The 13694-nt window shown below is 42.4% G+C and overlaps 1 protein-coding gene across 1 annotated transcript in view; it reads left to right on the forward strand.

Moving 5' to 3' along the window:
* LOC147707954 (G protein-coupled receptor family C group 6 member A-like) overlaps positions 1-7916 on the forward strand; it is a 258328-nt gene extending 250412 nt beyond the window's left edge. The window contains exon 6 of the mRNA XM_086926750.1: positions 5294-7916. Coding sequence (XP_086782876.1) covers positions 5294-6390 — 1097 coding nt within the window. The 3' untranslated portion in view covers positions 6391-7916. The remainder of the gene's footprint in view (positions 1-5293) is intronic.
* Positions 7917-13694: the final 5778 nt, after the last annotated feature.

A 13694-nucleotide genomic window follows, 5' to 3' on the forward strand; every position in this document is an offset into this window, starting at 1 on the left:
ACCAGGACATGTATAACTTATAAGTACATGTCCTACTTTTTAAATATACTGCTCCCTGCCCATGAGCTGCCAAGGACTTACCTTAGGGGTGATCTCTATGTTATAAAAAGGAAGGTTTGGACCTGGCAAGTAGGTAAACTTGCTAGGTTGACGTGGCAGTGCAGTTTAAAACTGCACACATAGGATCTGCAGTGGCAGCCTTAGACATATTTAAAGGGCTACTTGAGCGGGTGGCACAATCAGTTCTGCAGCCCCACTAATAGCAGTTGATTTCTAGGCCTTGGGCACATGTAGTGCGCTTAACTTGGAACTTATAAGCAAATCAAAAATGCCAATTATGGATAAACCAATTGTGAGGCAGATCGGGACTCCAAAATGGCAGACGATTCAAAACGCGCTGTAACGGGAAAAAGCACTTGAGTCTTTATGGAGGACAGGGCATGTAGATGGCCACGCCTTCTTTTTGACTTCATGGAACGCAAGAAGGAGGCAGCACATGCGCAACAGGAAGGGTGTAAAGATGACTTTGCACCAGACGTCGGAGGAGAGGAAGACGTCGGACCATAGAAGGCAGCCATGAAAAAGGGGGCAATCCATATGGGCACTTAGGTTAGGAAACAACGGCATGTCCCGAGAATGCTGAAGCAGAGGGCAGAGAAGAGAAGCTGATCTGCAGTGTCAACAGTGAGCCAAGGAGTGACATCGACTCCTTACCTCCAACCACCACGACCCAGGAGACGGGTCGTGGATCAAGGCAAGTACCGCAACACAGCTGGTGCCTTTGTTGGGGTTGGTGGAGCACTACAAAATAGAGAGCATGCTAGTGTCAACGGGCACCCAAGCATAGTGACCGAGAATTCGGGGGAGCCTGCTCCACCTTCTACCTCAGATCCCCCTGCTGTGCACTCCCTACCTAGTGGCGGTGGCACATTGGTGAATCATCCCTTCATGGAGTAGCCCATTCTAATCAATTACTTTCGAAATTATATTTTTCCTTTCCTCTCTTTCTGCTCACGGTGATGAGTGAGGAGTGAAGTTTCCGTAAGACAGAAGGAGATCCCTCTACGCCCACCCGCTGACACAAGAGACTATCCCAGACATATTCTTACTTTGTTTCTGTTCTGTTTTGTTCCCCAACAAAAAGGAGTAGTTGTATTTTCACCAATAACCACATGACTTGTGTTCCTGCTTTGTCCTTCCACTACACCAATGTCATCATTTTTTCAGTAAAGAGCACATGCACTTTAGCACTGATCAGCAGTGGTAAAGTACTCAGATTCCTAAAGCCAACACAATCGAAGTCAGCAAAAAAGTCAAAAACAGGAGGTCAGAAGGCAAAATGTCAGGGGAAATCATTCCAAGGATGCCAGTTCTAACAATATCCAAACATCAAGAAGAGCTCTCATATATTTTTAATGTCAAACATGGACTCATTCTGCAGTTCAAATCAACTTAACATCAGAATCAAATACCGAGGATGGCAATACATGACAAGGATATTCACCAATGTTTGCCAGGGTTAGCAAGAATAATGTCGTAATATGGCAATGACGGACCACGTTTTGGCAAAGGTTAGTTACAATGTGTCCATTAATGCCCACAATATGGCAAAGATGTACTACTAAAAAGCCAGATATAGCCATAGTAACTCCAAGAATATAAAAAACAATATGTCACGGCTCAGCCACTAATATGCAGTTACAGTGAGCATGTAACCATGAATGACTACGAACATTTCACTTATTGAGCACCATTACATCAGGAATAGAAAGCATGTTTTTAGAAATTGGGCTACTGGTTGACTGGGGTGTGAGCCCTGGTCAAGCAGCAAGTACAATCCTAGACAGGGTGAGTTACAAGCTAACCCCAATCTAACCTGCGCTAAACCCCCAGGATCTTGGCAGAGAGTAGTCAGGCTTAACTTAGAGGAAATGTGTAAAGTATTTGTGCAAAACTTCAAACAGTAGAACAGCAATAGCACCAGATACAAAAAGACATATTTTGATGAATAAAACAAGGCCGAAATGACAAAAACTGTAATTGGTATAGCTCAAGATATCGGCTTTTAAAGTTTCTGGGTAAAAATAGACTCAAAAAGCAAAAAGTGCCAACTGTAGATTTCTGGTTGCGCCGGACCAGGACAAAATTACAAGTTCAGGTTGACTTGAAGCACGGGACAGCTACAGGGACCCTGTTAGTCCGCTGAACAAAGTGCCTTTAATGCAGGCTTGGGAAGAGGTGCTGGAATCCTGGTCAAAGATGTATTGCGCAGTCGAATCAATGCATTGGCTCCAAGATGCAATGACACTGCAATGCGAGGGCTTGTGTCATCATCGAGGGCCCCGTTGATGAGGCTTGCTATGCTAAATCCAGTGTTGTGGATGCGGCACACAGTCAGAGCAATGCGTTATTTCCTAAGAGCTTTGGTGCTGGGATTCAGTGTCTGACATTGCCATTGAGGCTTCCATCAACAAAGGATGAGGGGGTCTTTACCAAGGATGCTTCGCACAGTGATAGTTCTAAAGGTGCTGCGGGCCATGGCAGCAATGGGGGTCTTTGCAATGGGTCCAATCCATGCAGCAGAGGAGATGCGTCAGTTCCGATGGATCCACAGAGGCTGTTAAATCACCTTTTGTCCACTTCCAAGGGTCCAGGACTGTGGTGGCACCACTTGGCAGGGCAGACTCACAGACGGCATAGTCCAGGAGCAGATTCAAGGTTGTTGGAAGCCTGTTATATCCCTGAGGCTTCAGATCAGGATATCTGCCAACTAACCCTTGGAGTCACTCTGTGTTCTGGAGTACGCTCCAGACCTTCTCACCCAGGCAAGAGGGCAGCAAGCAGCAGGTCAGCACAGCAAAGCAGGAGGCCAGCAGAGTGGAAGTCCTTTAGCAGCACAGCAGTCCTTCTTCCTAGCAGAGTATCCTCAGATACAGAAGTGTACTGACGCGTTGTTGTCTGAGGTTCTTCTTTTATGCACAGTTGTGCCTTTGAAGTGAGGAGAAGTTTCTAGAGGCATGCCTTTGAATTGCACAGATGCCTTGCCTTCCCTGTCAAGAATAACTACAGGGGGAATGCAGCTATTTGTGTGGTGACGGGACACAGTCTATTCAAGTATATGTGGATCTCCTCCCTCTACCCTGTGATGGGCCACCCAGTCACACCTACGCTCCCATTATGTGTCGCTGTATAGGAGGAATACTCAAGGCCAAACTATCAATCACACTCAGTCATGTAATCCAGAGACAGGCTGCAGGCACCAAACAGCTAAGACAAGAAATTGTCTTTTAAAATCCGATTTCACCATAGGTCAACTCCAAGCAACTCCAATGTTATCCTATGGGAGAGATAGGCCATGCAGTAGTGAAAAATTAATTTAGGAGTTTTTCACTACCAGATCCATGTAATCCTTACAAGTACATGTCCCACTTGTTAAATACATTGCACCCTGCCCTTTGGGCTGTCCAGGGCCTACTGTAGGGGTAACTTATATGCATTAAAAAGAAGTATTGGGCCTGGCAAGAGGTTTATTTTGCCAGGTCGAATTGGCAGTTTGAAACTGCACACACAGGCTTGAGGCATGTTTAGAGGACTACTTAAGTTGGTGGCATAACCAGTCCTGCAAGTCCACTAGTAGCATGTAATTTAAAGGCTTTAGGGACATGTAGTGCTACTTTACTAGGAACTTATAAGTAAATTAATTATGCCAGTTGTGTATAAGTCAATTGTACCATGCTACCATGCTTCAAGGAGAGAGCATGAGTTTAGCACTGGTTAGCATTAGTAAAGTGCACAATACCCAAAGGCCAACAAAAATTAATTTAGCAAAAAGTAGGAGGAGGAAGGCAAAATGTTAGGGAGTGACTGCAAAAAACGGCAGGTCTAACACATGTCAATTATGAATGTCCACAAATGGCACTCGTGGGCCACCTCCAGGTCAGTGATAGGCACTATCTCACCATTAAAGCTTACTAACATAACTTATGTGCCAACAGTGTGTCATGGATAGCTTGCATGTTCCATGAATCCTCACAAGAATGTCACTTATGGGGATCTCTAATGCAGAGATAGTCAGCATGATGCTATGAATGCCCCTATATTTATTTGATAGTTAGAGTAATCAGCCACTTCCTGACATTAATGACAAATAAGAATACACCCATACCTCCCCACACAAGCATACACAGAAATTGGTAGCTACTCCATACTTAGCTTGTTACATGTGGGAATTCCTCCTCTGCATGTGTTTGTAGTTCCATACTAACCAGCGCGATGATTCTGGCTTCCTTTTTTTCTGGCTTGACCACTCATGTCTCCGTGCCTCCTAGACACAGCAAACAGTGTGCTATAAGAAGCAAGTAAAAGTTACACTATCAATTTGTTTTGCTGTGGTGGGTTACCCAAACAGACTATCAGAAGCCTCAGCAGCCTTTGTTGATCAACTTAGTTTTCCACAAAGCCAAGAGCACCCACATGCCACTTTGTGAAGAAGGAGATACAGTCACAAGTGTAAATGAGTGCTATTATTTTTGATTTTCACTCCGCTGGTTCGAATGTTGAAATGAGCATAATAGTTCATCCAAACCTTGTCATCAGCCATGTCACTGATTAAATTCCTGCTGAACTCACATCTATGATGTCATACTTGATATCACTAGGGATGGCATACATGATGTCTCTACTGATGCCATTGCAAATGTCATCTATGATAATATATGAAAGGTCAGTGCCAGTTTTCCGGGGAGGGAGATAAGGTTGTCTGATTACCTCAACTTGCAAAGAGCTGTGTATTTGATCACTCAAAGAGATATCCTTATGGCAAATTAGCATTCACTTAGGTCCATCCACTAGATATTATAGTATGTTCTTTACATTCCGGGAAGGGCCTCTGTGATGCAGCAGGTTAAAGTCATACACTCCCTACTACCTATTTTATACTTGGAAAATCAATAAACATAGTTTTACTGCTTTAGCCTTAGTAAATCAATCTTAGCAGCAACAGTGCAAATTTTAGCTCCTCTCAATTTTTGTGTTGACTTTTATTAGTCTTCTCTCAAGAAGGCAGCAACTGTGGGTACGAGTGCATGCTACTGTGTAACACAACTTCTGATCACTTCCTGTGCCTAATGAGATTCTGAAACAAATCATGTCTGGTTCTCAGGATGTTGAGTCACCACTGTATATTGTATAGATCTTACTAAGACAAGAATATGCCAAGTGCATGTACATTGTATGCAGATAATATACCTGTGTTCAAAAATTGCTAATGTTTATATTTTTACTGTTGTTTCAGATATGGGGTTCTGTCTGCCATGTCGTAACAGATCCCTTTGGGCACCTGTGAACAGTAGCATGTGTTTTAAAAAGAAGACAGAGTACCTCGACTGGACCGATGGCCTCGCCGTTGTGTTGTTAGGCCTCACCTTACTTGGAGTCATGCTGACTTTTATAATAAGCATCATATTTACAAGGAACCTAAACACTCCTGTTGTGAAGTCCTCTGGAGGCTTGCTTTGCTATGTCATTCTACTCTGCCTCTTCTTCTCCTTCCTGAGCACTTTCTTTTTTGTTGGAAAGCCAACCACCTTCCAGTGCAAGTCCAGGCAACTATTCTTTGGCCTCAGCTTCACACTGTGTGTTGCATGCATTTTACTGAAATCCTTAAAGATCTTGCTGGCCTTCAGCTTTGACCCCAAACTGCAAAGCATTCTGAAGTGCCTCTACAAACCTTTCACCATAGTTTCCACCTGTACTGGGGTCCAAGTCATTGTTTGCACATGCTGGCTATTATTCCGCCCTCCCTTTGTGACTGAGAACTACTCCCTTCCAAAAATTGTCATACTGGAATGCGACGAAGGCTCGAATGTAGCCTTTGGGGTCATGCTCGGCTATATAGCTCTTCTAGCATTTATCTGCTTTATATTTGCCTTCAGGGGCAGAAAATTGCCAGAAAATTACAATGAAGCCAAATTCATCACCTTTGGCCTTCTAATTTACTTTATAGCCTGGATCACCTTCATCCCAGTCTATCTGACCACATTTGGCAAATATTTGCCGGCAGTCGAAATGATTGTCATACTGATATCCAGCTTTGGGATTTTATGCAGCACTTTCTTTCCTAAATGCTACATCATTCTTTATAAGCAAGAATCAAACACCAAGTCTGCCTTCCTGAAAATCCTGTACAAGTACTCGTCCAAAAGTGCATGCTGCGTTCCTATCAGTAAAGGTTTTGAGGAACCCAGACTTTCTGTAGGAGACACATGCAGCAAGCCATCCATTATTTACACCAACAATAATTGCTATTTTGAACAAAAAATGAGAGCGTCAACAATAACCACTAAAAATAGGGAGAGTGTCCCTCAAAGGAAGAGGCTGTGCAGTATTTAACTAGACAATTTGCAAATTATCAATCAAGCCAACCAAAATAATTTTGGTTTATTCCAATTACTTCTTATTCCTCTATACACATCCTCTCTAAGTGTAGTTGAGGTGAGAGTCGTCCAAGTAACAATCCAGGTTCAATCAAATAAATAGGTCTTTGAAGACTAAATTGCAGTACGTATGTGACTAGTTAATATTGTACCTCTGGTTGAATCCTATCAGTCTATTGCAACTAGCAGCCCAATAGAAACACTATACCAAAGCCAAGATAGAACCTTAGGAACTCAATTTTGGCAGGCTATTTGAGGACAATAAGAATGAACCCTACTCACAGTTTTAATCGCTATCGCCCGGGCCATAGTCTAGAAGACGATCCTTCCTTTATCTGATTATTAGTGAATCCAATTAAGGGGTGAACATCTATTGAGGGAGTAAGCCAGGTAATGCCCTGGTTCACCGGATACATTTGTGAAATATCCTGAGTTGATTAAGAAATCTTATAGGGCATTAGGATCAAAAAGAGAGTTGGCAGCAATTAACAAATTATTATTCACTTCTGGTCAAAGGCTACCTCTTCTGTCTTTAAATATGATGTCCAAAGTTGAACTGCACTTGACTCTGGCTAAGGGATATGTTGGAGTGATTATCAAAAAAGAGACAGGAAAGATGCAAACAATGACCACCTAATTGTGCTTCATGAAAACATCTTTGATAAGTATTTGATGCAACATCTATGTGATAGGGCGGTTTTGTATGGTTTCTGAGCTCGGGTTGACGTTTTTATTAATGGTCATTGAACTATCAATAAGGTCCCTTTTAGCGCTAATGTCAGAGAATATTAGGCTAAAAGTCTGGACTGTAAAATGAAATGACCATGTAAAAAGAGGAGCAGCACACACTGCCTTGATTCTGTGCTGATGTCTTACAACTTTGAATGTTTTTGGTTAAAAGTGCATATCTATGAGCAGACAAAGTGAGTCACACAAGTGCCATATTTAGAGATCCCCCCCCCCCTTCCAGAAGAGGAAGATCTCTGGTCAGTCAGTCGGCTGACAGCGACAGACTGACAGCGTGAGCTTCTTTCAAGGCAATGAAGCCATGTTTGATGCTTAACTCTGCCACTTTTGTTTTCCAAGAAACAAACTCCCAAACCAGGAGTTTTTTCATTTTAAAACCAAATAGCCCTCAGGGAGTTATATCCCTGCATTTGGCAGCCCCTTTAGGAAAAACTAGTAAAGCCTGAGAAATATGAGTTAAAAAGAATATAATAACTTCATATCGTCCGGTCCTTGAAATGTGCAATTAGAAGTTGCTTTGAAGGTACAAGAAAATAATTTGGTGTCACAATATTTACATTTTTGGCTCAATCCTACTCTGTCTTTGTAAAGTAATGATATGAATGGCTGTTGATTAACATTGTTTTTAGCGTTTGTATTTTAGACCAGAGTTTTAATTGTGATTGTATTTATTGCACTAAATGTTGTGCATACTGATCTTTACACAGTTTGTAATAAAGAAGACGTATACATTAACCGTTTCTTTCAGTGGAGTGAGAAAATGATCGATATACAGTACCAACTGGTCATAGATGCCTGTGCTGGCAGACTGGTGGTGAGTTTGCAACCAGCTAGATCTTGGCAAATGTGTACTCTTGTCAAATGAAACATTACTCTTGGTGCATTGAGATAAGCAGGTAAGTGTGCCTATAAGGGATTAATTCAAATGTGAAATAATATCAATTAGAAAAAAATAATTTAAGTAAGCTCTATAAAAGTCGCTTGGAGTTGGAGTATTCCAAAGACAGTTCAGCTGATTTATCAAAGAATCAAACATATGCATAGAGATACAGAGATGAAGAGCAACACGGGTGTAAGTATTCCAAAATCTGTTTTATATTGATAAAAGAACATCATTAATTTATAAAAGGTACAAAATCAAGAAAACAATACAATGTAGCCAGATGTAAGAACATATACAACAAATTAGATAGTCTTCATGGGTACAATTGCCAACACCTTTTCACAGAATATTTATCGGTTAATATGATAAATTTACACAATCCCAAAATTGGCGGTAGTACAATCAAGTGGGAAATAGGTGATTGTACTACAGGGAATTTTGGGATTGTGCAAACTTATCAGATTTTCAATATTCTTTTATCAATATAAAAACAGATGAACAATGAAAAGGCCATTAACATGTTTTCCTTGTTGTTGCTCTTGTTGTGTCTTCAAACACATTCTGCCAATACCCGCTCTTCCTTTAGTGAGTAGGGGGCCACTCCTTCGCTATGGCAGAGGAGTGTAACCCCACTGCTTTTAAGCAGTGGGAAGCAGAAACCTAAAATGATAATAACTTTACATTATTATCATTTTAGGCTGCTTCCTGCTGCTTTGCAGGCGGGTGAGTGGAAGGGTCGGAGTGGTTTGCCCACTCAAGTGTGCAGTGACTGTTTGGTCGACCTTCTCAGGCCGCCCAAACCCGTCATGCGCATTTTCCCCTTCTACATGCAGGCTGCATTGTTACCTGCATGGAGAAAAAGCCTAGGCCCCCATTCCCTGGTTGAGCGTCAAACCAGGATGCTCAAAACTAATCACATCGCTGCATTGCAGCGTTGTGATTGGTTAGTGGGGCCTACTTCCTGTTCCTTACTGTGCTCGAGGAGAGCAGGAGCAGATGGGGGACCCGGCCGGTGGCAAAATACGTTTATTTTTTATTTTTTCAATCATTTACTCGTAAGCGATCCCCTGGCGACCCCTCCTGCTCACTCCACCACCTATGTGCCATGCCAGCTGCCCGTTATTAAGGTGATGTTACTGGCCAGCACCCACACGATAACAATTGTTCCAGCCCACCTGTAATTTAGGTTGCATAATAACAGCAGCCCATAATTCTATATTTTTTGTAAACATTTCTCCTTGTTGCGCCTTGCTACACCTCCCCTGGGGTAGTGTAGCATTCTGACATATTTCCAGGTTCCTGAATTCTTGAATATCTGGAAAATTGGCAGAATGTACAGGTGTTGCATGGGAATACCCACAGCAACGCCCATGTCACGCCCCCTTTCACTCAAATTGTTGCGTGAGAAGGGACCATATTTACAAGGATACGAAAAGCCACCCTGGGTGGCTTTACGTGTCCTTATTAATATGAGGCAGCAGGGTGTACCGCTGGTGTGTCAAAAAAAGTGATGCACGGCTTGTAAATAAGCCCTTATGAAGCTAATTTGTGTCCTGAGCAGTCTTATAACAATTCGTTGTACATACCACTGTGTGTGCACACCAATAATATTGGTGTCAGAAACTGAACAAAGGCAAAGCAATGCAACCTCAGGCATTGTGATACACCATCTATTTCATCACATCAAATAAGCATCCCTCATAGTGTAGGATCCAGCAAAAGAAGATTCAACATTGGATCCTTTGCATTTTAAACAAGTGTACTTGAATGTATATGACATGTTACCAAACTCCTGGTTAGTAATGCTACAGATTGCAAAAAATAAATCTGCTGTGCATTACCTCTGTTATTACTTGCCACAAGTGTACAGACCTCTGGTCCTGGGCATTTTTGCCCATTCCATAAGCTCCTTGCTCAGGGCCTTGTCAATTAAGATATCATCCATGCTGCGTTACAGGACTCATGCAGTGCAGAACTGTGGCCGTAACATGTGTGCTGCCCACTTGTTTTCCCTGTCCCCATGCATCACCCCAAAAGCCTTTGACAGAATGCCAACCCTGAGTGGCTGGCCACAGCACAATTTGAGGATATACTACAGGGTTTGAGTAATCTGGGATTAGAGGATCTACCACAGGATTCGAGAATACCCGGATCTGAGGATCTACTACAGGATTCAGGGATTCCACAGTCTATAAAGGCCACACCCATGAAGTGGACATGTGTTTAGCTTTCCCCCTTGTTGAGAGGAAGCCTCTGCTTCTGCACTGTTCTACACCTGCGTTTCTCTGTTTGGGCTCAGCTCCTATCCTGTGTTCCTGGCTCCCAAGTCAACATTATCTTTAAACCAGAAATTGAGAACAGCTTGCAATGAGTTTTCTGTTTGCAGTATGTCCCGAAATTCCTTCTGCAGTATCACCTGAAAAAATGTACTTTCTTCCTTGGAATTTTTTGACCTCTGCCAATTCTATCTTCAGAGGCCTCAGGTTAGTCAAAGCATCGGCAATGTTGGATATAATTTAGTTGACTTATGGGACTCCCACTGTGCTCTTCTACTGTCCCCTGCATATATATATATTGGGAATCCTTCACGACGTCAAAGTTGTTCTGTAACATCTGTCTCTTGGACCATTGCAGTGTTATAGTCACATCCTGTGTGAACAAAGGTTTCAAGTTGTGGAGCATTACCAACTGCTGTAGGACATGGGAACAAGACCAGTCTCATTACGATTTTCTGGGTTTAACAAGATAAAGAAATAGTACAATTGATACATTGAATGCTTACCATAGTGCATAAGTTACTATAGTGAAAATGTTGTCTGTCTTATTTCCTGTAGAATGTTACCTTTAATGCAAAATCCATGTAAATGGAAAAACTGCATGTATTTTAAGTTGTTATAAGACCATAGTGAAAAAGTAGTCTTGTGTTCTGTGTAGTATAAAAGAGTCATCACTCATGAGAGTATGCAAATATCCAAGACACACTCCATGTGGTGAGACAAGCTGTGTGACTACAAACCAAAGATGCCTCTTGTGTGCTTTCAGTCATATCCACATCCCACCTTTCACCTCTTCGCTGCCAGTGCCAACCACAATCTGGAATGTGTTCAGCTCCGCCAGTGAGAGAGGGAACTGGTTAGATCCTCATAGTTCCTACAGCAGCATTTCAGTATACAGAATAGTGGTGATTTGAGCCACAGAGCCTCAAAGTTCTGTCTTTCAAATCCCAGTTGTTACTATGATCAAAGTCACTATTGAGGAAGCCGTATCCGGATAGGCTTTGCTGGTGTACTGTTGAAGAGGCACCTTCGGAGCGGGTATTAAAGGCAGGAAAATCTTAATTGTATATACACATGAGGATTCAAAATAAACGTCAAGGCATGATATAGTAAACATTCCCAACATTCTAAAGCACCATTACTACACATGCCACTCCCTTCTACCCAAAAGCAGAATCAAGTCAAATGAACTGGAAAAGGTAAGAAAAGAAAAGAGCGGTGAAGTAAAAAAAAGCAAAATTCAAAAAGTAGAACATTTCCACCTGTATGTGAAAATGTAAACACGGAAAAACAAAATGGCCCGCACAATGTGTAAATCACCTTTATACAGTTTGGTCATAATTCTTCAAATAATGGGGAGGTCTATGAAGTCAAGTCGAGCGATTTTTTTGGACCCTTCTTGTGGAAAGAAGCTGTTGAGACTGGGAGTGCAGGCATCACCTCCCCGGCACTCAATGAGATCACTTCTGACCTCCCCTATCTCTGGCCAACTCTTCATCACTCTGTAACATGAAACCATTGAGACCCACATGCAGCACAACACAGCCACCACTAATCGAAATTCTGTCAACAACCTCACCCCTCTTCTGGTTCAACGCCACTTTGCGTTTGTTCCACTTGTTACCATTGTCCAATAGCAGATACCTATCAAACACTTCCTTGACATTGAATGGGCCCCAACATTTTGTTTACCCTTGGCAGAGCCTACCATGTCTTATTTTGACCAAGTCATCTGCACACACACTTTTACCTTTGATAAACACATCCTCCACAACATCCTTCTCCTGGCATGTACTACTTAGCAACGCAGGGGTAAATGTAGGGCCTGGCTTTCTTCCATACATTTTCTCGAAAGGAGAAACACTAGTCAAACAATGTGCTGTGGTACAATAAGCCCACACCATATTATCCACTTTGAACAGCCATAGATATGGTACCCTCAACCAAGCGGTTGGCCCTCTCCACTATGCCATTGGCCTGGCGGTTGTACAGTGGAGTGTGATTGTGAGTAATACCACACATTCCCGAAAAGATTTCATCGCATGTGAGATTTGTTGTGTTCCGTTATCTGTCACAAGGACACGAGGCAGTCCTTCCTCCAAAAACACACCTTTCAAAATCTTCACCATTTTTCTAGTGGTCACTTAAGGCATGCATTTTACAATCAACCACTTTGAATGAAAATCCATCTAAATCAAAACATTCTTCATCCTGTCTTCCAGTATTTGCACTGACCTGATACAATCTAAGGACACAGTACCCCATGAGGTGCCAGGGTCCTCAATGTGCATTTGAGCTGCGTGAATACTGGTCTTCAGCGTGTTTTTCGCTCCCCTTACCGACCTCACAATTCACTACCCAGGAAGTGATTTGATCGTCCATTCACGGCCATCAAAAATTCTCCCTCACCCTTGTTTTGTCATAGTTTACCCTAAGTGGCCCTAGTGAATTAGCTGAATGATCCTTTCCTTCAAACCCTCAGGTGGTACTCGGGTAAAACCCCGACAACAACAAGATTCCAAATAAACATCAAGGCATGGCATAGTGAACATTTCTAACACTCTAAGGCCCCATTACCTTATATATCAAAGAACCAATAATCTGTTTTACGCACCTGCAGTGCATTAAGTGAATTGCTTTAACCTGATATTTCTGACTCACAGATATTTCTCCGAGTTCTTGCTTTAGTTTCAAATAGAACACCTCAGGAATAGTGAGAAAGGTCTGCATCTTTCTGCTTCTGAGCTGTACTGTCTGAAAATAAAGCACCAACTCAGAGAAATCTGGAGTACAATAAATTTACATTATGCACAACAGGAGCATAACACAGGTGCTCGGCTCTGCAGTACTCCATCACTGCCCATTATGATATGGTGCCGATTGCATTAGTGTTTTTGCTAAAAATATAGAACTGTTTTAGTACAACATAGAGCATACACAATGATAGAATTGAGCCGGAATTCAGCTGAAAGAAGGTTCGGTAGTAACACCCACAACTGTAAATGGGGATCCTGGTAGGTGTGTGAGAAGCACGGAGAGTACTGTCAGTGGTTGAGTAAAGCCATAGTATACAGCTCGGTAGGAAGGTACAAATGAAGGCAAGTAGAGTAGTTCAGTGCTCTCTCTACAGCAGAAACCGTACCTCTTTCTGACAGCGGTAGTTCATACCAGCACAGAGCCGGGCACCGTATTTTTTCTCAAATGACTTTTTAAATTGCACACATAATTTAGGATTTCTGCGAGTTAAATCATGAACTGCAGCCAGTAATCTGAAACAATGAGCTGCAATTGCTCTTTTCAAGATGTGCTGTCTGCAGGCCAGACTACAGCCCTTACAGGAGCGTAGCTACCATC

The sequence above is a fragment of the Lissotriton vulgaris genome, chromosome 6 (genome assembly GCF_964263255.1).
Source record: "Lissotriton vulgaris chromosome 6, aLisVul1.2, whole genome shotgun sequence".
Classification (NCBI taxonomy): domain Eukaryota; kingdom Metazoa; phylum Chordata; class Amphibia; order Caudata; family Salamandridae; genus Lissotriton; species Lissotriton vulgaris.